Source organism: Andrographis paniculata, unplaced genomic scaffold, assembly GCF_009805555.1.
Source record: "Andrographis paniculata isolate CXL003 unplaced genomic scaffold, ASM980555v1 Contig30END, whole genome shotgun sequence".
Classification (NCBI taxonomy): Eukaryota; Viridiplantae; Streptophyta; class Magnoliopsida; order Lamiales; family Acanthaceae; genus Andrographis; species Andrographis paniculata.
The window spans coordinates 2,081,528-2,105,869 of NW_026137563.1; the positions used below are offsets into that span (position 1 = coordinate 2,081,528).

General features: G+C 38.7%; 5 protein-coding genes across 9 annotated transcripts; 1 reads left to right on the plus strand and 4 right to left on the minus strand.

Moving 5' to 3' along the window:
- The first annotated feature begins 421 nt into the window (after window positions 1-421).
- Window positions 422-5,605, plus strand: LOC127246859 (auxin response factor 5). The gene is made up of 14 exons (XM_051268470.1): window positions 422-1,722; window positions 1,809-1,921; window positions 2,048-2,146; window positions 2,246-2,302; window positions 2,377-2,529; window positions 2,623-2,707; window positions 2,796-2,886; window positions 2,961-3,125; window positions 3,203-3,325; window positions 3,399-3,474; window positions 3,558-3,693; window positions 3,780-4,966; window positions 5,050-5,237; window positions 5,318-5,605. Exons 1-14 carry the CDS (start codon window positions 1,611-1,613, stop codon window positions 5,448-5,450), a joined length of 2,718 nt encoding a protein of 905 aa, XP_051124427.1. The 5' UTR covers window positions 422-1,610; the 3' UTR covers window positions 5,451-5,605.
- On the minus strand, window positions 1,953-8,257 carry LOC127246860 (pentatricopeptide repeat-containing protein At1g19720). 3 transcript variants are annotated; one of them, XM_051268473.1, is made up of 3 exons: window positions 4,260-8,257; window positions 2,353-4,187; window positions 1,953-2,291 (listed from the first exon to the last, which is right to left on the minus strand). In XM_051268473.1, the coding sequence occupies exon 1, from the start codon at window positions 8,255-8,257 to the stop codon at window positions 5,630-5,632; it is 2,628 nt and encodes an 875-aa protein (XP_051124430.1). In that variant the 3' UTR covers window positions 1,953-2,291; window positions 2,353-4,187; window positions 4,260-5,629. The 3 variants fall into 3 exon arrangements, with proteins under 3 accessions (XP_051124430.1, XP_051124429.1, XP_051124428.1); XM_051268472.1 differs by having other exon boundaries at window positions 1,953-2,284; window positions 2,353-8,257; XM_051268471.1 differs by having other exon boundaries at window positions 2,353-8,257.
- On the minus strand, window positions 8,151-9,450 carry LOC127246863 (uncharacterized). The gene is made up of 2 exons (XM_051268478.1): window positions 9,009-9,450; window positions 8,151-8,268 (listed from the first exon to the last, which is right to left on the minus strand). The coding sequence occupies exon 1, from the start codon at window positions 9,390-9,392 to the stop codon at window positions 9,015-9,017; it is 378 nt and encodes a 125-aa protein (XP_051124435.1). The 5' UTR covers window positions 9,393-9,450; the 3' UTR covers window positions 8,151-8,268; window positions 9,009-9,014.
- Window positions 9,451-9,519: 69 nt separating this feature from the next.
- Window positions 9,520-16,609, minus strand: LOC127246862 (zinc finger CCCH domain-containing protein 6-like). Of its 3 annotated transcripts, XM_051268475.1 has the most exons (5): window positions 16,439-16,609; window positions 16,299-16,351; window positions 11,441-11,650; window positions 10,810-10,934; window positions 9,520-10,690 (listed from the first exon to the last, which is right to left on the minus strand). In XM_051268475.1, the coding sequence occupies exons 2-5, from the start codon at window positions 16,332-16,334 to the stop codon at window positions 9,637-9,639; spliced, it is 1,425 nt and encodes a 474-aa protein (XP_051124432.1). In that variant the 5' UTR covers window positions 16,335-16,351; window positions 16,439-16,609; the 3' UTR covers window positions 9,520-9,636. The 3 variants fall into 3 exon arrangements, with proteins under 3 accessions (XP_051124432.1, XP_051124434.1, XP_051124431.1); XM_051268477.1 differs by lacking the exon at window positions 16,299-16,351; XM_051268474.1 differs by having other exon boundaries at window positions 16,299-16,609.
- Window positions 16,610-18,694: 2,085 nt separating this feature from the next.
- On the minus strand, window positions 18,695-23,801 carry LOC127246671 (protein IQ-DOMAIN 32-like). Its single transcript, XM_051268174.1, has 6 exons — window positions 23,474-23,801; window positions 21,443-21,778; window positions 21,133-21,360; window positions 20,850-20,930; window positions 19,106-20,762; window positions 18,695-18,995 (listed from the first exon to the last, which is right to left on the minus strand). Exons 1-6 carry the CDS (start codon window positions 23,555-23,557, stop codon window positions 18,976-18,978), a joined length of 2,406 nt encoding a protein of 801 aa, XP_051124131.1. The 5' UTR covers window positions 23,558-23,801; the 3' UTR covers window positions 18,695-18,975.
- Window positions 23,802-24,342: the final 541 nt, after the last annotated feature.

The following is a 24,342-nucleotide window of genomic DNA, read 5'->3' on the forward strand; positions in this document are numbered from 1 at the left end:
TCAAACACCTATTTTTTATTTTTTATATTATACTAAAAATCAATTTTACATTCAAAACATCACGTCAAACCCTATTTATATCACATCATACAACTATTCAAATTCAAAATTTTTACTATTCAAATCCCAATCCAAAATCCAAACCCCCAAACAAACACACCCAAAATGTATTTTGGGTTAGTTTATGGTAGTCAAGGAAAGGAATTTATTTAAGTAGGTTTAAAAAAAACAAGAGAAATCATTCCTGGGCACATATCTGTATTGTGTCCGTAGTGGGAAAGAGTTGTTTTATCTCACGCAACGACAGACCAAAGGAAGAAATAGTAAAGGAAAACTGCACCTTTTTACTAATTTATTTATTTATTTACCAGTAATTTCTATTTAATCAAATATAAATGTAAATTGGGTTGAAATTCTTCTTTCTCCTGCCTTCTCTCCTACTAAGAAAAAGCAAAAGCAAAAGGATGAAGAGTCGTTGAATGAATTGAGGTGAGATCAGAACAGATCAGATCAGATCAGTGGACGGTTTCGTGTGGGAACTGCACTGCACATTACAGCACTGCTGAGGCTGAGATATGTGCATTTTCTTTATTAATTTTCCTCAGCTCAGCCTAAAGCTGCAACAGAATCAACCATTTTCAGCAAAGTACGCAGGCCCTGCTTAAGGCCATCCCCAACCTCAACCCCAAATCCCATATCCAAAATCCTCCATATTAAAACCATACACTTGATTGTGTTTTGTGTGTTCATTCATTCATTCATTCATTCCAAGGCTGAGAGGATAGGAGATTCAAGAGAGAGAGAGAGGGAAAGGAGAAGAAAAAGATATTCAATCTTTTTGGAGTTATATCGTATCTATCATTATTGTCCATTGAGGAAAAGAAAAGAAGGGAATAGACTAGAAAAGGCGTTGTGTTTTTAGCTCAAGAGAAAGGGAAGGGAAGGAAAGGTCAATTTCAGTTGGAGAAGGAGAAGGAAGGAAGGAAGGAAGGAAGAATGAAGATAAAGAGAAAAAGGGCAGTGGAGATGATAGAGTAGAGCAAAATAAAATTAAAGCAGACCGACCACTCATGCTTGGCTTCGGCCCGCGTGCTTCGATGCAAAGAAATCGACCCCTCAACAAATTATTTCAAGCTGCTCCTGCTACTGCTACTGCTTCTGCTTTCTTGCCTCCCTCCCTCCCTCCCTCTCTCCCTGTTTCTTCTTCATGGAGATGATGATGATGGTTATGATGAGTTATCCATCCATAAAGTGAGAAAGTAAAGGGATACCCTCTCCTCCCCACCCCAGCCCCAGCCCCACATCCATTTTTCTTTTTCAATAAGTTTAATTTCTCCATTGTTTTTGGATTTTCCTACTTCACGCTTTGTTTGATTGGTTCCTCTCAATACTATTAGATTCTCTGAAATAACTGTCTTTCTTGGCTTTATTATTCCTCTGTACCACTCCAGTCCAGTCTAGCCCCTCTTTCAAATACTCATCTCTTTCCCTTCCCTTCAGAACAAGAATGGTACAGTAGTAATATATTAAGAGTTCAGCTTTGATGGCTGGTGGGTAATTAGATTGATTCCATGGAGGATTAAACCAAATCATTACAACAGCACCCTCCAATGGCTCCTGCTACTGAGGAGAAGGTTAGAACAGGAGCAGGTTTAGTCACTGGTCCACAAACTAATCTCCTTGAAGGGATCAAATTATTGAAGGAAATGCAGGATCATACTGGTTAGTTAAGTTACTTCATCTTGTCTTTCATTTTTATTTGAAATTTGATGGAAGTTGCCCAAATCTATGAATTACCACTTTTGAAGGGGCTAGGAAGCAAATAAATTCTGAGCTATGGCATGCCTGTGCTGGTCCATTGGTCACTTTGCCTCATGTTGGGAGCCTTGTCTACTATTTTCCACAGGGTCATAGTGAGCAGGTCTGTATTAATTAATTCAGACAGCATAAACTTTGATTTACGACAGCAGACACTTTCCAAGACAAAATATTTGTGTTCTTACAATGTAATCTTGATGTTCAAATGAAAATTGTTTACAAATTGCAGGTAGCTGTTTCGACAAATCGAACTGCAACTGCACAGATTCCGAATTACCCGAACTTACCCCCTCAGCTTCTATGCCAAGTTCACAATGTTACATTACATGTATGACCTTTTTTGACATAATTCGATTGTTCTTACCAGTCGTGGTAGTTAGTTAGTTAGTCTAACTGTCTTTGCTTCGTCGTTGTCCTAATCGAATAGGCCGACAAGGACACCGATGAAATTTACGCCCAGATGAGCCTGCAGCCTGTGAATTCTGTAAGTTCGTCGTAATTAAACAGCCGAGATAAACAATGCCAAGAATTTACCTTGTTTTGTCGATCTTTGTTCAGGAGAAGGATGTCATCCCGATGCCCGACTTCGGATTTAAGCCCAACAAACATCCGGCGGAGTTCTTCTGCAAAACCTTGACAGCCAGCGATACAAGTACTCACGGTGGCTTCTCGGTTCCTCGAAGAGCGGCGGAGAAACTATTCCCACAATTAGTACGACGATTTCGACCTTAGCGATAATTCAATATGTCAGACATTTACATATGAATTGATGAATTAACCTGTCGACTTAATTTTCGTGTCAAGGATTACTCGATGCAGCCTCCAAATCAGGAGCTCGTCGTCCGCGATTTGCATGACAATACATGGACTTTCCGTCATATTTACCGGGGTAACTTTGCCGCGACGTGTTCTTATTAGATTGTGCTGTAAAGTTGAGACCTTTTTATGACTTTCTCGACACTTTCGATCATTTTTAGGGCAGCCTAAGCGGCATCTTCTTACGACGGGTTGGAGTATGTTCGTCAGCGCTAAACGTCTTCGAGCTGGCGATGCAGTTCTCTTTATCAGGTACCTGTGCGAGTGTCTGTCTGTATACATTTGTTTCGGCAACATTTATTCGGTATCCATTTGTCGAACTGCAGAGATGAAAAGTCTCAGCTTCTGCTCGGAGTGCGGCGAGTTAACCGCCAGCAAACAACTCTGCCGTCTTCCGTACTCTCTGCCGACAGCATGCACATCGGAATCCTTGCTGCGGCTGCACATGCTGCTTCTAGCAGAAGTCCCTTTACGATCTTCTACAATCCGAGGTTCTTGCGATTTACTTAACCTTATGATCTTTCATTCCTCGCAGAGTGAAGCTCAATGGTTTCGTATGTTTTCGCAGAGCATGCCCCTCGGAATTCATCGTGCCATTTGCTAAGTATCGGAAAGCAATTTATGGTACTCAGCTCTCAATTGGGATGAGGTTTGGAATGATGTTTGAAACCGAAGAATCGAGCAAACGAAGGTAGGTTTGAGTTCTTCGTATTCTCTGTATCCTCTGGCTTTGCATTCCTTTAAGTATCTCTTTCGATCTTCAGATATATGGGGACAATTACCGGTATTAGCGACCTTGATCCATTGAGATGGCCGAATTCAAAGTGGCGTAGTCTTCAGGTATCTTTGATTGATCTCAGTTATAGATGTATCTCCGAATGCAATCGAATTTTCTTTCGATGAGGATTATCTTGGGGTCACAGGTGGAGTGGGATGAGCCCGGCTGTGGCGACAAGCAAAACCGAGTGAGTCCTTGGGAGATCGAAACACCCGAAAGCCTCTTCATATTTCCGTCTCTAGCTGCCAATTTCAAACGTCCTTTCAACTCTGCTTTCCTCGGTAATTTTCCCGAATCGTGCAAGGCTTTAGTGTCGTGTTCTTCGATCACTTCATCTAAGCTGCAGTAGTTTTCTTTCTCATCACAGGACAACAAACTGAATGGGAGACTATGATGAATAGGCCATTCCTTCGTGCACCGGACAATTCATATGGCGATCTTCCATGTGCCCCGGCATCAAGTTTGTGGTCGGATCAACTGCTGAAGCTCCTTGCAAAACCTCCGAGAATTCTCTCGCCTGCAAACACTGCGCCTTTCATGCAAGAAGTTAAAGAAGGTGCTCCAATAGAGTCCGAGGCTCTAATGCAGTCAGCAGTTGAGCATAAAGCCGAGGCCATTGGACAAGATGTATTCCCACAAGGCGAAACCAGTCACATATCGAACACGAATGCATCAGATCCAGGAAAACCAGTGCTTCCGGACAACAATACACACGTGACGGATCAGGGAGGAAGCCAGTTTCAGTCCCACGGACAGCGCGACGAGGATAAACTTCCTGTGAAATCAATGGATCAGCAAAATCTTGTAGGTGAGTTTTCAGCTATGGAGGAACCTGGTGGTGCTTTACCTTTGCAGACATCAATGTGGGCTGCGCAAGCGCCGCTCGACTCCCATGTTGTTCAAACTCAGAGTTCTTCTGCTGGCACAAATAACTTGGTTCAGTTTCCGGGACAGGTCGAATTTACCTCGTATCCTCCGATGTGTTTGTCTCCTTGTGGCTCTCTTAGGAACTCGGGATCTTTGCCCGTTTTTAAGAAATCTGATCAGCCTTCTTCGACTTCAAATGCTGCTGCTTACTCCGTGCTGCCTTCTATCGGCCAAGATTTGTGGGATCCGAATTATAACAGTACAAAGTGTGTTCCTGAGCCCAATCTGCCTACGCTGTTCCCTGTTCAAGACATGTCGAGCTTTCAGTATAGTTCGTGTGGCAACCATAATGACTTGTATAGCTGTTTCAACCTCGACGGTAGTAACAGTGGTAGCACAGTGATTGATCCGTCGGTTTCTAGTGTGGTTTTAGACGATTTCTGTGCACTCAAGAATGCAGACTTCCGGAGCCCGTCTGAATATCTTGTCGGAAACTTCTGTGTGAACCAAGATGTCCAATCCCAGATAACGTCGGCGAGCCTGGCAGATTCTCAGACATTCTCTCGGCAAGAATTTGCCGACAACTCAGGTGGGGCGTCTTCAAGCAATGTCGATTTTGAGGATAACAACATTCTGCAGCATGGCTCATGGAAGCAAGTCACTCCGAGATTCCGAACTTATACAAAGGTATTGTTTTCTTCCGGGCTCGACTTTGAAACTTTCCATCCTCACTACCTGAAAGAATGAATCATTGAAACGTTTTGTTACAGATTCAGAAGGCTGGTTCTGTTGGAAGGTCTATCGACGTGTCGAATTTCAAGAACTATGATGAGCTACGAGCTGAAATCGAGCGAATGTTTGGTCTCGAGGGACTGCTGAACGACTTAAGCTCGGGATGGAAACTGGTCTATGTGGATTTTGAGAGCGACGTCCTTCTTGTAGGCGATGATCCCTGGGCGTAAGTTCGCATTTCCTGTTTACATCAGAACACTTGTTTAAGTGACAGTATCGAACCTGATGCGACTCGTGTTATTGCAGGGAATTCGTGGGCTGCGTCAAATGCATCAGAATTCTGTCGCCGTCGGAAGTGAAGCAGATGGGCGAAGAGGGAATGCAGCTGTTGAACTCTGTTGGGGTGCAAGGCATCAATGGCGGATCAGCCTCCGCATGAATGACAAATGCATTCTCGTACTAGATCTTCAAATAAGCTGCCTCTCTCATCTCTAGTTTAGTGTATCTAACTATCTCCATCTATCTATCTATCAAATTTGCCTTGTTGCTGTCGTCAACGGTTCTTGAGACTGAAATTTCCATCGACTTTATCCACATAGTTTCCACTTTGGAGTGTATCTACCAGAAATCCCCACAAGAACAGATCCCATCTTTAAAATGATGCAATCGTGCAGAATCACTAATGTATACTTCACAGCCACTGTTCTTAGACACCAATTTTGCAAACCTATGGCAGTGATCACACATTCTCAGATTCTTGACAATTCTGATACTCCCAACTGGTCGGGAAGACTGATTAAGAACAAAACCAAGTGCAAGTTTCTCACTATGAACCCCTCCCGTCGCCTTGGCCTCCTCCTCTTCGATGCTAATCGTCTCTTTGATTTTCAATCCCTTATCTTTTGCCTCCATGCTTTTAATCCAAGAAGACACGGATTCAACGCCCATTTGTTGAATGTCGCCGGATATGAAAGTATAGACTACGTTCTTGTGTTCAATCCAGCTCTTCCCAATACGTTTCTTCACGATTGCTCGTGTTATTCCCCGTTTTTTCTTCACCGGGATCCCACACGAGTCGTAAAGCTTTGACAGCAGCCTTTGGATGGGAATGCTGTCCGGTTCAAGTTGAAGCAGATTCTCCGCAGCATGGATCGCCAACGTTACATGTTTATGCCTACAACAGGCGGTTAGGAAGGCAGACCAGATCGAGACATTTGGTTGAACACTCATACCTCGGATGAACTCAAATGCTTCGTCGACCTTACCCGAATAGCCATACAAATTCACCATAGCAACATAATGATCCAAGCATGGTACAATCTGCGACATGCTAGTCATATTGTTGAAAAAATCTATCCCTTCGTCAACCATTTTAGCTGCCCCATAAGCCGAAATCATACTGGCAAATGTACTTCTAATTGATCTAAACCCGAGCTTCCCCATACGATCGAAAATATCAATCGCCTCCAGCGAACGCCCGTGCAAAACATAAGCACTTAACATTGTGTTCCAAGTGATGATATCTGTGTGTGACATTCCACCAAATATGGTTGCCGAGAACGGTAGGTTCCCGGACTTGGCGTAAGCATCTATTAGAGCATTTGAAGTCGAAAGCTCAGACTCTAAATTTCTTCGCAACACATAGCAATGGATTTCTCGTACCTTTTTCGTTGCAATTAAATTTGCACAAGCAGGTAAGATGCTCAAAATAGTGACTGAATTAGCCTTGACCCCAGCGGATTGCATCTGCCGAAAGATCCCAAATGCTTTAGTTTTTTCGCCGTGATATACATAGCCAGCGATAAGAGCATTCCACGAAGCAGTGTCGGGTTTAACATCCCATTTCTTCTCCATGTTACGGAAAAGATCCATGGCCTGATCCTCCTCCTCATTTTGCATGTACCCTGTGATCATCACATTCAATGTGATGACATTTGGCAAGATTTCGGCTTCTTGCATCCGTTTGAAAAGTTCATGCGCAACGCTGCAATAGCCAGCTTGGTAATAACCACTGATCATTGAATTCCAAGTGTAAACATCTTTCGATGGGATTGAATCGAAGACCTGTCGGGCAGATTCAAGGCTCTCACACTTGGAATACATATCAACGAGCGAATTTGCTGCAAGTGTATCCTCACCATAACCCAATTTCATCGCTACTGAATGAACTTCCTTCCCTTTACCAATGTCTTTCAGAGATGAACATACAGAGACGGCACTCATCAGGGCGACCTCGTTCGGTTCAACCCCAGTCGAAAGCATCTCCTCAAACAATTTCAGAGCTTCTAACCTTCTGTTATTTTGAGCAAAACCCGCAATCATGCTCGACCATGTATACACATCAGGCTTGACTGTGGAGCTCTTCATCTCATTCAAAAGGCTCATTGCAATATCACATTTTCCGAACTGATTACACCCCGAAATCAATACATTCCAGGTGATCACATCAGGTTCAAGACCTTCTTGGCGCATCGAATCGAACAACCTCCTTGCATCCTCTATCTTTCCTTTGTGACAGTATCCCGAAATCATTGAATTCCAAGAAACTCTGTCGATCACCTGCATCCCTTTGAAAAACTTCTCGGCAGAGTTTAACCACTGGCATTTAGCATAAACTGCAAGTATCGCATTACTTACTCGAATCCCCCTCAACATCCCGGATTTAATAGCTATCCCATGTATGAGGCTCCCTGTCTCCACATCACCAGAATTCCCACAAGCCTGTAAGATTTTGGGGAGCAAGAAATCATCCGGAACAACACTATCCGCCATCATCCTATAGAATAGCTCGACCACATGATTCCATTTCTTCTCCCTCGAACAGGCCCCGATCATAGCGGACCAAGCCAATAAATCCTTCTCAGGCATTTCGTCGAACATCGCAAAGGCATCAACCAAGGAGCCGCATTTTGCATACATGCTCAGCAATTTGGTTTCGAGATACAGGCCTGGGGATTTGACCAAATTCCTGACGCGGGCATGGAGCTTAGAGCACAATTCGAGCGAATTGGCATGAATGCAGGATTCAATCAGGTGGGAGAGAGTGCTGTGCCTTACCCTGGAAGAACAAGTTTCTAAATACGAAATTGCTTCGGTGAGTCGACCTAGTTTACAGAGGCGCTTCAAATAGTCGTCCCCTGTGAGCTTCGGCGGCCCGTTTCTGGAAATGATTTTTGATTTTTCGAGTTTGTCTCGGGATTTTGTTGGGGTAGTCAAGGTTGTGCTGGGCAGCATCAAGCTCTCCATCCTCGGAATTTCTTGGTTGGAATAAGACAGAGAGACACAATCAGAGGTGGATATAGTTCGAGATAGGTTTGAATTACATTTACTACTGAATTTTTTATATACTCATCATTAAGTCATACGAAAAACAGTCTAAAAATTCCATCTTGGAGATGATGCGACGACATTGACAAGCTAGCGATTGAATGAATTCAATCCACACGATTTATCAGAAAGCTGATCTCTCCGAGCTATGGATATTGTAACGGGCCGGGCCTATGAAGGAGTTAGATTGACATTAAATAATGGGCCTATTTGGGCTTACCTTAAAAGCCTCGAACTTGTCAGCCCATTTTGGTAATTCGGGGCCCATATAGTCTATAATCATGGTATATTTTAAGAAATTAGTTCTTGATATATGATTCATGAGCTTGTTAAACCAGAATACCCATTGCACATTAGATTCAAGATATACCCATTGTAATATGTACTCCAGTTCTCGGGCAATTCTTGTCTACAACCGACCCACAAAGACGACAATGATCAAGTGAGACATAGAACAAGATTAATATCAACAATTTGGCGTTGTGTTAGAATGTGATTTTTGGTGTAAGAAACTTTGTTCTAAGGCAGATCATAGCTAATCATAGCTTGATTTTCATCACAAAGAGTTCAATTGGAACGCAGACCACACACTCGATAAAATTACCCACTGAAAAATCATCAAATTAACCAACAAGGGGAGAAACTGATTCGATTTCAACCAAAATCATACCGAAATTTACGGAACTCGCTGGCCCTGATTCCCAGATGCATACGGTTGTCGAAGCTCATCGTCGGGGATCAGAACCGGCCACTTCTCACCCGCTTCACGAAACATCTGCTCTGCTTCAAATACCTGAGCCTTCTCCAGAATCGTGTTCTGGATGTCCTCAGCAGCCATGGCCGCCGCATCGAAGGTCTCCTCAGATCCGTCGACGAAAGTCACAGCAATCCTCGGCGAGAACTCGTCTGTCCGGCGCCTGACTCCGACCGCGCAGCTTGGATTCGACTCCCTGGCCCTGCGGGAATTGCACAGCGCCAGGAACTCCATACACGACGCCGAGCGCGGATCCACCGCATTGAACTCCACTTTTATCTTCGATAAGAATCTCAACATTTTACTATTTGATTTTGGCAAAGAAATTTTTCTCAAAATATGTTTATATCATCATAATCAGAAGCCAGAAATATATCTTAAGGAAAAGACGAATAAATAAAAATTGCTTTGAATCTAAAAATAGTCGTAAGTATGAATAAACAAATTTGAATGATTCGTTCGACATTACAATTGGAGCAAACATTGAGAGTGGCTTGGGAATGAATTACACCCAACACTGTCAAATTAAAGAGTTGATTTCATTTCATGCACCATCAAGTTTCATTCTCTTGCTGCTTTGGAACTCCGGATTACTACCGCCGGCGGCGACCCTCTGCCGGGAGGGTGCATCGGCGGCATGGAGATACATGCAGTTATCGCCGTTCCGGCAGCCTCTCGGGCTGTTGTAAAACATGCACGGCTTCGTGATCCTATGTTTCGGCTTCTGGGACTCTTGGCTTGTCATCGAGGTGGGGAACGGGAGGTTGTTTTGATGAGTATGTTGCGGCATTGTCTCTTTTCTTTCTTCGCCATGTTGCTGAATCAAGCTTTTGAAATAGTTCATATCCTTAGCGATGGACGGGGTTGCTGCGGAGATCCCGTCAGGTGCGGATGGCCGGAGATTGGAGAAGGATGGAGGTCCGGTCCGGGGTGGAGGATAGTACGGTGTCGACATGGGAAGGGTTCCGAGTTCTTGTCTGGTTGATTGCATAGACGGCGGATCTCTCCTGGCAATGGGAATGTTGATGGGGCCGGGTGAGGCGTTTGGCGCTGATCTCGGGTAGGAAGAATATTGCGCGCTGGTGGATGGTGTATTCGGCGTATTGGAAGATGAAGGGATTTGCAAGTGCGGGCCGGTGGAGAATACAGCAGTTTGGAGTTGGATTGCTGGCGGACCGGATGGCTGGAAATTTTGGGGAACGGTGGATACAGTGGTTTGTGGTCTGGCAGGAAATGGCAGAGCGTGGTGGCTGGAGGTTGGAACGGCTGCTCGGCTTGCAAGCAGTTGCTCGACCATTTTCGGGTTGCTGAGAAGTTTGAGGAGTAAGGCAGGATCTAATAGGTTCCCCAGGTCCTTGTTGCTTGGCATGACTGATTTCAGTGCAGCTTGGGCAGCAATCACAATATTGGGATCCACTCCGGCCGCGCCACTGATCGGAGAAGAAGAGGTTGCCGGGGCAGAGGGCTGTCTGCCTGCTGCTGAGGATACAAGGGGTGTGTCTGTGGTACCATCTTCGTCTTCCTCTGGTGTGATGGGAACTACAGGCGTGAATTTGTCGTTCTTAACTGAGTCTTCGGCGCCAGGTAATGCAGAAGGACTGCACGATGATTAAGCAAATATGTTAATTAGCACCGAATAATGGAAAAGAAGGGAAGCAATTGTTGCGTTCCAGACTTGGTAAGAAGGAAGAACTGAAGAGAAATACAAGGCACATACTTTGGTGGAACTGCGGATGGGTGAGGATAGATAGCTTCGAACACTTTCATTTCCCGGTGATTCTGCACTTCAATTTCCCGGCTCTCTTCCCCGGAAACAACTAGCCATTCAGGATTGATTTGGAGCTGAAGAGATGATTGTGTAATAAAAGCATCAGATAACTTGATTTCATATCAAAATTTTTAAAAGTGTGGTAAGTGCTGTGTATTCAGGAAACAAAGCAAGCATTGCCCATTTAAGCTCCACAGGAATCAAAATATTTAATTCTTCTCTTATCTGCTATAACCTTCATGGCCACTAGTCTTGCTTGTATTTAGGATTTCACAACTTAGTTCAGGCATTCAATTCACTGTGTACACTCCACATATGCAACAGAAACTTTAGCACAACAATAGCATTGAAATTAATATGACGATCTCATATTTTGAATCGAAAGGGTATACAGAAGCCCGCGTCAAAGATCAAAGACCATATAAGATGCTTTAATTGAAATTGCAAACCTAAGAATATCAGTTACCGAATACTGCCTACTTCCAGTGAAACTCGAAAAGTTTGCGAAAAGTAAAAGGGTAACTTTATGCTTCAGATACTGTAGCTTGGGCATATGGAAAATAACAATCCACACACTTACCCGAGGAGGGCAACTCCATTTGACCAATGGTATCCGAGATGGCTTGGCTCTCCATGGATTTGCAGGCCGGATTCCATCAAAGCCTGGGGGCAAACTATCGTTGGAAACCATAACACCAGATTGCAATGGCCATAGTGGTTTTGCCTGTAGACTATCTTGAGTTCCCATCCCAACCCGTGAAGGAGATTCTTCGGTCAGAAAGAGCCTAACCTGTGGAATATATAATAAATACTTGAGTTAATTATTGTAGAGATTTTTGATCTTTCCGTCATGATCCAAGACATCCCTAAGAAATCTGGAAACTAAAACAGGTAAAAGCACAACACACTTAATCAGTGCAAGGCAAATGATATGCTCATACGTGCTTGAAGTAGCAAACAACATAAGAAAACAAAAGCAGTAACTCCAACTATAAATATGCTCAACCTTCAATCTCAAAGATATCGTTATACACGTTGACAAAAAATATGTACTTTCCACTCGCGTGTACAACAGAATATTGTCATGAATAGTCCACACATAACAGCAAAATCTAACTCCTTGTCAAGTTCATTGATATTCTCATCAGTCATATTAATTAAATTATGTAAAAAAAAATTATCTTCCATCCTCAAAAGAGACCTTGGAGCAGGATAGCCACCAATGCTCTATAACTAACCACTTATTTTCTAGTTAAAAGCTTCAGATATTGAAAAATAATGAAGTGAAATATCTGAAAATTTATCTGCCTACACAGCCATACAAAATAAAAGTCTCAACTCCATGTAATTAAATTGTTATACTTAAGCTATCCCGTCACAACACCTCAGCCAAATTTAGTCTCCTGGCCACTTATTAATATAAGCAAGAATGAGATAAGGTATCAGCTTTTCACATCTCTTCTAAAATCCCAACATTGGCAAGGATATTATAAACTAATTTTACATGTAAGTTACATTCAACCAACATTAGCACCCAAATCAATACACTCCGATCCAGAGATTCAACAACTCGTTCTTCCCAATTAAACAACATTGAACACAAATAGTACAAAGGGAATCATTCAACATTCATAAGAGAACCCCAAACTCATCTATACAAAGTTTGAATATCAACCATTGCAGCAGTTACAAAGAATGGCTAATTTGAGCAAGCATAAGGCGAGGTGGGCGAACCAGGGGTCTGTTTGTTTCGCACTTGGAGAGCAACGGTATGCTCCCAACCTTTTCATCTCAACTCTTACACCAAATTTTATTTCTATCTTTCTCTTAAATAAACAAATATGTCTATATACATTTAGAATTCACTATTTTTTATAAACTACTTAAAATTAAATGCGGATAAATATTTATTTATGTATATTGTATAGAATTTTATTATTTACAAAAAGAAATACATAGTGACTATACTTTAATTTAAAGCCTTCAAAATATATTTTAAAATTATTTTAAATCAAATATATATTACATTTTTAACGGTAACTTACAACTAAACAACATTTCATTAGTTAACGGAAAAACCAAACTTCTTAATACAACTTGTAGTTTACAACTAAACAACATTTCATTAATCAACAATAAAAATTGAACTTTTGACTACAATTTGTAACTTACAACTAAACAACATTTTGGTAATCAACAGTAAAACCTAACTTCTGACTACAACTTCCGACTCGCAACCAATTGCTCCCTAGATCATTTTAGTAGGCACAAGACGTGGGTAAAAAGCATTGTTTCAATCTCGGATAGTGTTAAATAGTGATCAACCTCTAAAATGCAATAACAGAATAGCAGGATGACCGCTATTAAAGAATTTTCTATAAACTAATCTCATAACTACAAGAAAAGTGCATAAAAACAAATAAATAAACTAATCTCATAATTATAATTCAAACCATTAAAATGTCACAAAAAATATATAATCATAGTTCATAGATAGTTGGTTTGGTTGGGGTTTTCGGCTTTTCGCCAAAATTTTCACTGTTCACCAAATTTTTCCCTCCAAAACATCGAACCAAACTCTTATGTTGTTTTTTTGTGGATTTTAACACAGATTTTTACTATTCAATTTTTTTTTCTCCAAAAATATCATATCAAACAATTACTTTTATTTTTTTATATTATACTGCAAGTTTATTTTACATTTAAAACATCACATTCATATCTACTTATATCACATCAACTAACTATTCAAATTCAACTTTTTACTGTTCAAAAATCCAAACCCAAAAACTAAAACCCACAAACAAACACACCTTTATTTTTTTAATTTTACTCCTTCCGTCCCACCTTTTCGGTCCACTGTTTCTATTTTCGTCCATCTTACCTAATTTGTCATTTCTTTTTTAAGAAATATAATTATATATTTTAATCACATTTTTAAATTTAATAATTTATACTCCCTCTATCATCCAATTGTGTGCTCATTTGATCGGGAACGGATTTAAAAAAAAAAAAATAGGTAAAAATAAAAATTTTTACTTTTTTGGGTAAAGAAAAGGTAGAAAAAGTTGTATTTTGTTACTAAAAAAGGAAACAGGAATAAAGTTGGATGACAACCAAAAAAAGGAAAGTGAAAATAGATTTGAATGATGGAGAGAGTAACTCTTTTAATCTTAATTATACTATTTAGTTATCTTAATCTAAAACTAAAATTAATTTTATTATAAAATAATTATTTTTATTAATATATATTTACTAATTATACTATACCCAAATTCGCGTATCTATTACTAAAAATTAATGTTACATTCAAAACATAATACTCCCTCAATCCTGCATAATTTGTCCACTCATTCTATTTCGGTCATTCTATTTCGGTCTGTCCCACATAATTTGTCATTTCTTTTATAGAAATATAATTATACACTTTCATCACATTTTAAAATTCATAATTTATAATTATTATTATTTTAATTAAATTATTTAGTTATTTTAATCTTAATTTATAATTATTTTTATTATATCATAATTATTTTTACAAATACACTTCTTAATTACTTACTAATTACCACATTACTAAAGTGGAAAAATTAGCTGGGACGGAGAGAGCAAATATTTTTCTTCCTCGTTATCAACTTCCCCACTACTACTATTGCGTAGATCATCTTTTTCTTCATGTTCATTCATTTTTTTCCAACTCTTGTATAAATACATAGTCTAAGTTTTATATGTAAAAACAGATCTAGAGCTTTTGCTGCTCCGAACCAATGCTAAATGGTGCTACAGCCGCTATTGCGTAAATGCAGCTCGCAGAGTGGAGGTAGCAACGGAATGCCGCTCGCTCCACAACTGCGCCATAAATGTGCTATTGACAACTATGGGAAAAAGGATTTATTTTTCAGTCAACTTCTTCAAAGCAAGTTTCAGTTGGCACTCCTTAAAAAACAAGATTAATGAGAACAAGAGGTTTCATTGAGTTAGACTTGAAATGGTAGAGAACCAGCCTTAATTTCTTAAGATTACAAGTTTACTAGAAAAACTCAGATAACTTTCAGGCAGGCAAGCCAGGGTGACTAAATTTCAGTTTCCAATGCTTCATCCAAAGCATAATACATAGCCACACAAGTTTTCTCTAACAACCTGAACAGCATTTTCGAAGCAAGCATAAATTTGCTTCAATTCATTTAAGGGACAGTTTTTCTGTTGGAGTTGTAGGGGTAAAGTGTGGCCATTCAACATCATCAAATGATATGCCAAGAATTAATCAAGATTCTTGAGAGTATCAGGATGACTTAGTGTATAATGAGCACAATAATTCTGGAGACTCTTTTTTCCTTTGTCTGATGAGGCTTGACAACAATATTTCCAATTTGATGCTTAAACAAAATTCATTTACTTCAGAATTATGGGGAAAAAAAAAAAAGAAAAGACAAACCAATTTAATATCTAAACAAGTAAACTTATATCAAAGTATCTAACCTTAAATCACAACCAGACACCTACTTCAGAATAAACCAGTATGTTCAAACTTTATCAATGAATAATCTGGTAAAAATGATGGACAATAACATTCTTTATTTTCTGAATTGCTTGATTGATTTGTTCATATGAGAAGAGTAGGTTATCCCCTTCCTACACCCAACATTGGCTACAAACATAGTTCCATTACATATTGTTTTCCTTTTATGGTTTTTCAATTTCTCTACTGTAATATTTCCTTTATTGTTTTCAATTTTATCTACGGGAGTCAATAGTATTGCCATAACCGTCTGAAATAAATGCAACTTTATAAAGAAACTTTATCCAGAAATTACACAGCCTCTAGTTTTTTTCTTCCAATTTTATCTACTGTAGAATTGCCATAACCTTCCGAAATAAATGTAACTTCATAAACAAACTTTATCCAGAAATTACACACCCCTCAGTTACTGCACAAGAACTTATTCTATCATATAAACCATACAGATGGATTCCTTAAATAGTATATTTTTAAACAACCAACAGAATCGATTATCCTTTTAGCATCTTGAATTTAACCCAAATTCATGGTCATTAATAGAGACTTTACAAAATAAAACCAAAATTACTGAAATAACACTCGATTAAGCTAGAGAACGATTCACTTCTGGAAGCGATTAATGAGTTCAACGAAACAATTCATCTTTTCTCGCCGTATTTTCCTTTTTCCATCGTCCATTGTGAAACAAAATTTTTCCATGTTAATCCGAAATCGACGATGACCAATTCGAAGGAGTTGCTTGATTAATCGAACAAATAATCCGATACGTTTCCAATTGAAGAATTCAAACCGACTAATTTACATCGTATTAATTTTGTTTTCCCAGTTTTTACGAATTCCAGAAAACAAAAAACGGAAAAATCATTCATGAAAGAGTAGTCGACATGAAAGAAGAAACATATAATTTTTATAGATATACCTGACAAAGATTAACATCTGAGGCCCACGTAACCATTTTTGATTTCCGCGATCCTCCCATATTAACAAATCAAATAATAATGTTGGTTTCGATTCTCAAATGTATAGCGATATATCTTATAAATGCAATCGCGTATATACCTAATTGCCGATTAAATTTTAAACCAATTGCTTATCAATTGAGCGATTCAATTGAGAGAATAAGAGATGGAATTGAATCGAAGAAGAAAAAAGGAGTAGGAGAGGGGAGCAGCCACGATTTCCTCCGTGAAACTGAAAGCCCTAAATGGAACCCTAGAACTTCTTCTGTTACTTATATAGAGAAATAGGGCGCCCTATTCCTATTCCTATTCCGCGACTATGTCGCGTGGAAGTTACGTTTTATCGGAGCGCGTCGCTATTTACGCGCGCACAGATTTGAATCTTACCTGTTCTCCCAATGATTTGCATTCTAATTTGAATTTTCAAATGATTTGTTAAAAGGTTTGTCTAGAATAATAATAGTAATATGTTAAAAATTTATTAAGGCTCAAATTAGAATTTGCTGGGTTTTGAATTTTTTAAAAAAATTATAAAATTAATTAATTGATTTAATATTCAAAATACTTTTTTTTTTTTTATAGAAATATGTAACTAGATCAACTTTTTAGTAATAATAACGAAATTGTTATAGTGATACTTATATTTAATGAGTATATTACTTTCTTCCTATTCAAATCTATGTTCACTTTTTTTTAGTTATCATCGAAAAATATTTTTATTTTTTTTAAGTATAAAATTATTCCAGTTTTGGACTTTTTTTACTATAAAAACAATTAATAATTATTACTTACTTTTATTAAAATCTCTGTCCTGTCAAATAAATATACATTTGCATGACAGATGGAGTATTATTTAATATGATGTGTGACAAGTAAAACTTGTCCACGACCACACCTCAAGTCATTCTTTACGGGATAATACATAACATGTTTATTTATTTATTGTTGACCTAATATGACAATGCTTTAAAATATTTGAGCGTGCAATTTAGTTTTTTTCAAAAAAATAAAATAAAATAAAATAAAATATAAATACTCAATATGAATTTTTAAAATAAAAAAAAAATCTAAATATTCAAAAACATGACTTTTAATACTTAATGAATTATATATATATATATATATGTTATTATATATTTTCTTCGTCCATCTGCCCACGTCACCCCGGCACTGTCCGCCCCCATCCCTCATGTGTTTCCATGGTGGCGTCTCCCCAACGTTATGTCTACCCATCATCACTTTCGATTTGAAGTTGTCATTTGTCTTCGCGGCTTTTATCCATCATCCCTCATGTGTACTAATTGAACAATGAGAAGTCTTTCAAAGGGTTATAGTTAATCTAGTATTTCTTTGCAAACGATTTTTCAATCTTTTCTAACAATTCCATCACCATCTATTTTTTTTATTTTTTTTAAGTGAATTTCTTTTCTATTTTTTTTTCCCTCTCCAATTAAATCATATTTCTTCCCAAATTCATCAACAAAAGAAAAAAAATAAATAAATTCAACCCTTCGGGGAACCATATTATGACTCTAAATCTCACATGATAATCGTTCCTAAAATGAGGTCCGCAGTAAAGTGGTATTGGATTAAATTGTAATAATCCCTGGAAACAACTGTCATTAATGAAATATTTATGAGAATCATCACTATTATGGAAATTTTCTCGATGTTTTAAATCACTTTTTTTTTTTTTAATGCACATAGGAGATTTGAACGAACTTAGATTTAAAAACTTTTGATTTCTCCTATAATGCCTACGGATAGACGATGACAGCGCACTGCATATGAATGATGACAGGAAAAGGTGTCGAAGTGACGACAGCATGCGGTGGCGGACGAAGTAGGCACCGACGAGCGATGAATGTAGCTAATAAAATATATGCAATATTATATAATATATGCAAACTTAGATATATTATTACATACTAATAAAATATATGCAAAATCACCCCCCTCACAATTCCTCCTATGACAATGTTGTTGTAAGAAAAATTGGAAGAAAACTTTAAACCCTATAGAAAAAATGATGGAGCTCGAGGGTAAACATATGCATATGTAAAAGCAATTAAAACACGATGTTAATTCAAATTTAGTGCTTGAATAACGTTGAATTAATTGAAAAAAATGAAACATGGTAGTGTACATGATATTTATTAGCCTAATTAGCATATAAAGTATACAGCAAGCAACGCAAATGCATTTTAATATAATACAAATTAATATTACGTTATAATATATAATTCAAACACATGCTACCCATTGATCTTAGTACAAGATATAAACTAATACAAACATACATGTATGATATTACATATCAAGAAGTAAATGCCGTTACGAAGCCAAAACACAGCAGTTAAAAATACAATCAATCTCCTTTAGGGAAAAAGCCACAGATCATATCCCAATAGATAGATGTTAAGAAAACAAAAGAAGGTGGGAATAACATAATAGGGTAATGTAATTACACGCAATCTCAACGCCTCTAAACTCCCTAAGATGGAAATAACACCACAACAGCAACACAATTCACTTTTAGCATCCAAACAACGTAAAAGGATTTTTCACATAAGAAGCCCAAGTGCAAAAGAATACTCACTCATCTAGAATCCAGCAAATATCATTAGCTTTGCGTGTTCAGCGCCGCCACATTCGTTCTACCAAGAAAAAATCCAAGAGATTATTGAATTTAGTACCAACTCATACAAAAGAACACCTACAGCACAAAATCAAAATATTGAATGACTTGGGAGGATGAAGATAGCACCTTGAGGAGAATGGGTGACATTTGCTTTTGCGTTCTGTTGTGCCTGAGAAAGTGATCGCTGAATATGAGGAGAACCTTGCCTTTCATTTGAGCTAGGTAGTGAATGTCTCTTCTTTATATGGATATCCTTTTCATGAACATCAGGACTAGATCTTGGCGAGCCATTTGCAATGGCTTTGGCCCGGGCAGATTCAGTCGCTTGCATGTAACTCGGCAGGGAGTTAGTGCTACTACTATCTCTTGTAACATGCTCTTTGTGATCAGGTTTAGCTGAGCCAAGGGAGTTTCTTCTCTTTCCAGTTTTATGCTCCTGTGAGTGCTCCAAGCTGCTTCTAGAAGCAGAATCTTGATTTTGATTGGAAAGAGATTTTTTATCAGCTGATGAGGACCTAGTTTTGTGATTGGACTCACTTTTTTTACCTTTGTTTTTCTTTGGTTTCACAGACGATTCAGTTGATGGTGTAGCTTGAGAGTCAGGGAAAGTTATATGGCTTCTTGGAGAAGCTTCTGGAGATGACTTGTTAATTGGGCAGCTTGCTTCAGTCGCTAGCTCCGGCTGCAGCTCATTGGGTTTAGTTTCTGTTTTTTCATCCTGCTGTGATGGATCTACAGCAATCAAAGAGTCTGAAGATTCACCAACTGAGTTGATGCTTTCAAATCTCTCCAGCTTATCTGATTTGCTGTCAGCCGAATCAGGCTCTAGTATTATTGTCTTCCCATTGGCCTCATGTTCCAAGCTCTCTTTGCTTCTATCACAATCAGTTTCTTCCTCTGGAACTTTTGTTTTCTGTTCAACTCCATTGATTCCAGTTTCTGACCTCGCTGGTGAATCAAGGGTGGAAGATATTGAAAGCTCAGTTCCACACTCGGAGTCGTCAATTTGAACGGTTGAAGGTTTGGAACCAGTATTTTCTGCTATACCAAAATCACTAGTCCTGAGAGGTTGATCAGTGGAAGAAGAGACCTTTTCCACACTAGAGTTATCTTCAGAATCAGGAATGGATGATTTGATTATTTTTGCACCAGGGGCAACCGAGCTCAGCTCTTCAAATTTCGACTGTGCAGCAATGAAAGCAGGGTTACTTGGCTTTCTAGAATTCTTTGTAGCCACAGCTTCATGTTGTTCAGCAGAAAATGTTGTAGAATCTGATCTGTCTTGTTCATTTGTTTCCTCCTCAGGAAGAGAATCAGCTTTTACTTTCTCAGTCAAGTTCATTTCTTCAATCTCAATGGACACAGGTTCTGTTGTTTCATACCTTGAATTTGACCCATCAATGCTTTCCATTTCAGAATGACTGGAAGAGGGTGATATAGGTTGGAACGAATGGATATCTGAGTTGCTTGGATCATCCATGATCATCTTGTCATCACTGTTCACCTTGTCATCTTTATTGGGTGCCTCAGCTGATGCAGTTGCAACAGAATGGAAGCCTGTTGGCTCAGAATCACATTCACTTGGAACTAATACTTCATCCTTGCCATTGTCATGTTCAAGATGTTCCTTACCCAGTTCCACATCCGAATCAGATTCGTGAGGCTGTTCACTGGTAATTGAAGAAACTGACATCCATCTTTCTAGCCATATCCAGGCTGAGTCAGATTTTGACGGGTCACACTTGATATTGATTGGTGTGGTCCTTGGTGTTGACTCCAAAAGCTAAATTATTCAATAAAATAAAAAATGTTGGAAATGAGTTATTTTCCGATTAAAATGAAGATATATTCTTCAGCCATATCCAGTTACCTGACGAGCAAAAGCATTAGAAAGTAGCTTGTCCATGGAAACATAATGGTGTGAGCCATTGAGTTTCTGTTTCCTCTTTCTCTGGAAATGAAAACATAATTCATTAGAACATCCAAACTATCTGGCTCAAATTCCACAGTATTTTAAACAATGAGGTTGTCATATAATTGAGGATGAAGTCTTCCGATTCCAAACTTGGAACATGATAAAGTACACTACTCATGCGATGAATGGTGTAGAGAATAATGGAAACTGAAATATTAATTAAGTAGACTGTGTGTACCAATAATGTTGAACCATTACTATTATTTCCACTGCCTTCACTCTGCTTAGTATAATCACCCAACCCTTCTTCAAGCACACGGCTAAGCCGTGCTCGAACAAGAGATTGCATTCTGACAATGGCTTGAACACATCGAAGAGTTCCAACAGCATATCTTCGAACTAAATGTCCTCGTATAACAGCTTGCAGCTTAACGATGTTCTTCTGCTTCAATAGCACTTGTTGAGCCTAGTACCAGTTGAGAAAAATGAACCATCACCTGAACAAGTAGATTCAAAGGCAACAAGGATTATATGATGTCAAGGCTTACCAGCAAACCTCTAATGGCTGCCTGAATTACAATTATACTGGGCTCATCGAGAGTTGCATCAGCTCCAGAGTCATCCTCTTTGGCACCACTTAGATTATCTGGCACCTTTATGTCCAGTTGAGTAGACAACACATTCTTCTCTTCAGTCAAGTGAACCACAGAGGGTTTTTCTGGGGTAGTCAAGTCAGGCTGCACCTGGAAATTGACAGCAGTAGAGTCTGGAATTTCCTTGTTCTCAGATGCTGGTACTTCTGTAGTCACACTGTTGCTCAATATACGTTGTCTAGCAGATCTCTTCCTAAAACTCCACCCACGACGATCACTTGAACTCTTGCTCTACAAATAATTATAAATCATTTTAAATGAGCAGGGTTCCTCCCTATTTCAAAATCATAGCTTTTGTTGGGATGCAGATGCATGTATACCTAACAAGTGCACGCTTCAATTCAAGGTACATAAGGAAGAGCATTGGTAGAAGCTCGAACCATATTTTCCTAGATTTTTTTTTTTAAGAAAAAACTATAGAAAGAAAACTTAGATTGGTAAAAATGTGACAATATGTTCAAAAAAAGAAAGCTGCCATTGTAAAATAAAAGTGTAAATCAATAAAACTAGAAAGATATCCAGCCTTCAATATATGGAACTCTAGGAAGATATGGTATGACATCAAAAGCTCTTTTCCCACTTTGTGTGATTACTATAGACAGAAAATACATCAAATCAACAAAGAGAAACGAAAACAAAGGGACATGCCACAGGATCAAAGCAACACAATTACAAAAAGAAATTTTTGGAGGAAGTTAAAGCACTTTCGAAACAACGGGCAAGAAACTTCCTCACCAAGTTTGTCGGAATCACTAGTTTGAGAGATGCTTGGATGAATAATCATTAAAAGATACATCTCTCCTTCATCCACAATTGTGAGACCCCTATCATGCAATTCAAGCAGCATATCCTAAATGCATAGACACACATCTCTATAAGGCACCAAACTTTGAGATTTTTTTTCCCTCAAATTTACTGACAACCTCCTAGTTTTGAACTGTCCATTTTTTTGTCGTTTCCTTTTACTATTCAATATGTTTTCCCATCTACCAAGTACCAATTGCACCCTGATTAACAAGAGAAGAACTCGTGATCATGCTATAACATAATGGCACCTGACGTTTGTTTCCTAGTATTATAACATAATGAAAATTTATAGGTATCAGCAATCAGCGCACAAAGCATGACTGGTCAGGCCAAAAGATCATAGGGAAAAAAGAAAAAAAAAACTATTCAAGGAAAACACATTCCGCAATTATAAACATTGTGTTAGAAATATGCTTATGAGTATCCACAGAAGAATTTTCAGAAACAAATTTAAAGGAACATTGATTTGCATCTGGTTGACCGGAGAAATTAACTAAATTGTAGCAAAAACAAAATTATTACCAAAACTGAAACGATATGGATTGCGTATCAACTACCCATTTACATATTCTTGTGCAACGACATTCCCATTAATTTAATAAGTGGATTGTAATACCAGGAAAAAAAAAGTCAAGAAAGCTGGAATCCGATCTTTTTGTAAGAATAGAAATTATGCGGATACTCCAGCACAGCAAAAAGCTCATCCGCATTATCCTATACACGATTTATCAAATCCAAAACAATTCAACATTCCATATAAACAGATCTAGTTTAACACCAACATCGGCAGTCACAGAAAAATCCATAACATTCAAAACACAAATAAAATCTACTCCCAATGATCCAGTAGTAAACTCTAGCGTCAGGCAGTTCGAAGATCAAGCAAAAGATACCGCACCAAAAACAAATTATCCAAAAAAACACACACGGATTAACAACAGGCGAATAAAAGACCAGATTGAAACACACTAGCTGGAACTCCAAACCACAAATGCATAGAAAAATCAAACTGCAGCTTCTCCATCCGCTCTCCATACAAGCTTAAAAAACTAAAAACCACACACTGAACACTAATCACCGCCACCAAAAAAAAAAAAAAGTAAACACGCAGACATTTACTTCAGCAGTTTGGAGATCATCATGTTCAACGGAATCGCCGCCGCAGGCGATCATCTTGAAGCACGACGCCGTCGATTTTCCCATAGCTTCTTTCTCTCCACAAAAAGCCGAAACGCCTCACTCACCCTCCGTTCCCCTCTCTCTCTAACAACGGTGCGTCCTCGTTTTCCACGCCTACCACTCTACACTACAGCCTGCCCCAACACAGAGCATATAGCGTGACTCACCGAGCGGTGTTTTTCCTCTTTTTTTTTAGTTATAAACTATAATATGCTGTTGGGAATTGAGCCAGATAAAAAAGGAGGTCAGTTTCGGGAAGGCGGACGTCAAATTCTCCGCTTAACCATATTTCATATTTGGTTTCGATTCCGCCTCTGTAGTCAGTGTGATGCTGTTGCCTCCCCTTTTTCAAACGCCTTTCATTATATCCGTTGGAGGATGACGTGGATTTTACCTTTTTCTATATTATTATTATAATAATTTTTTTAAGGTAAAAAAAGGGTATCATTAGGACCGAGGGTATAAATGTAATTCCAAAAATGTATGATAGTGATTAGTGAAGCATCATTAATATGTTAAGCAGGTGTCCAGTTCAGCATGCTGTCAATATTAATTTTGTTAATCACAATTATTACAGGATGATTAGTTACACCTGCAGCAGGAATCATTCAATGTTGTGGTTTTCTGCAGCTTGTAACGTCTATATTAATACTAATCTTCAAACTTAAGAATTGAATTTGAATTGTTTTTAAGTAGGATCCGACAGCTAATCTCTTGGGTTCAGGCACGTGGCGGGAATCACGACCGTCAGTGTGGCTGAAATCCGACGGCTAGGATAAAAGCATAATTCCGGGCAGTTTATAGTTATG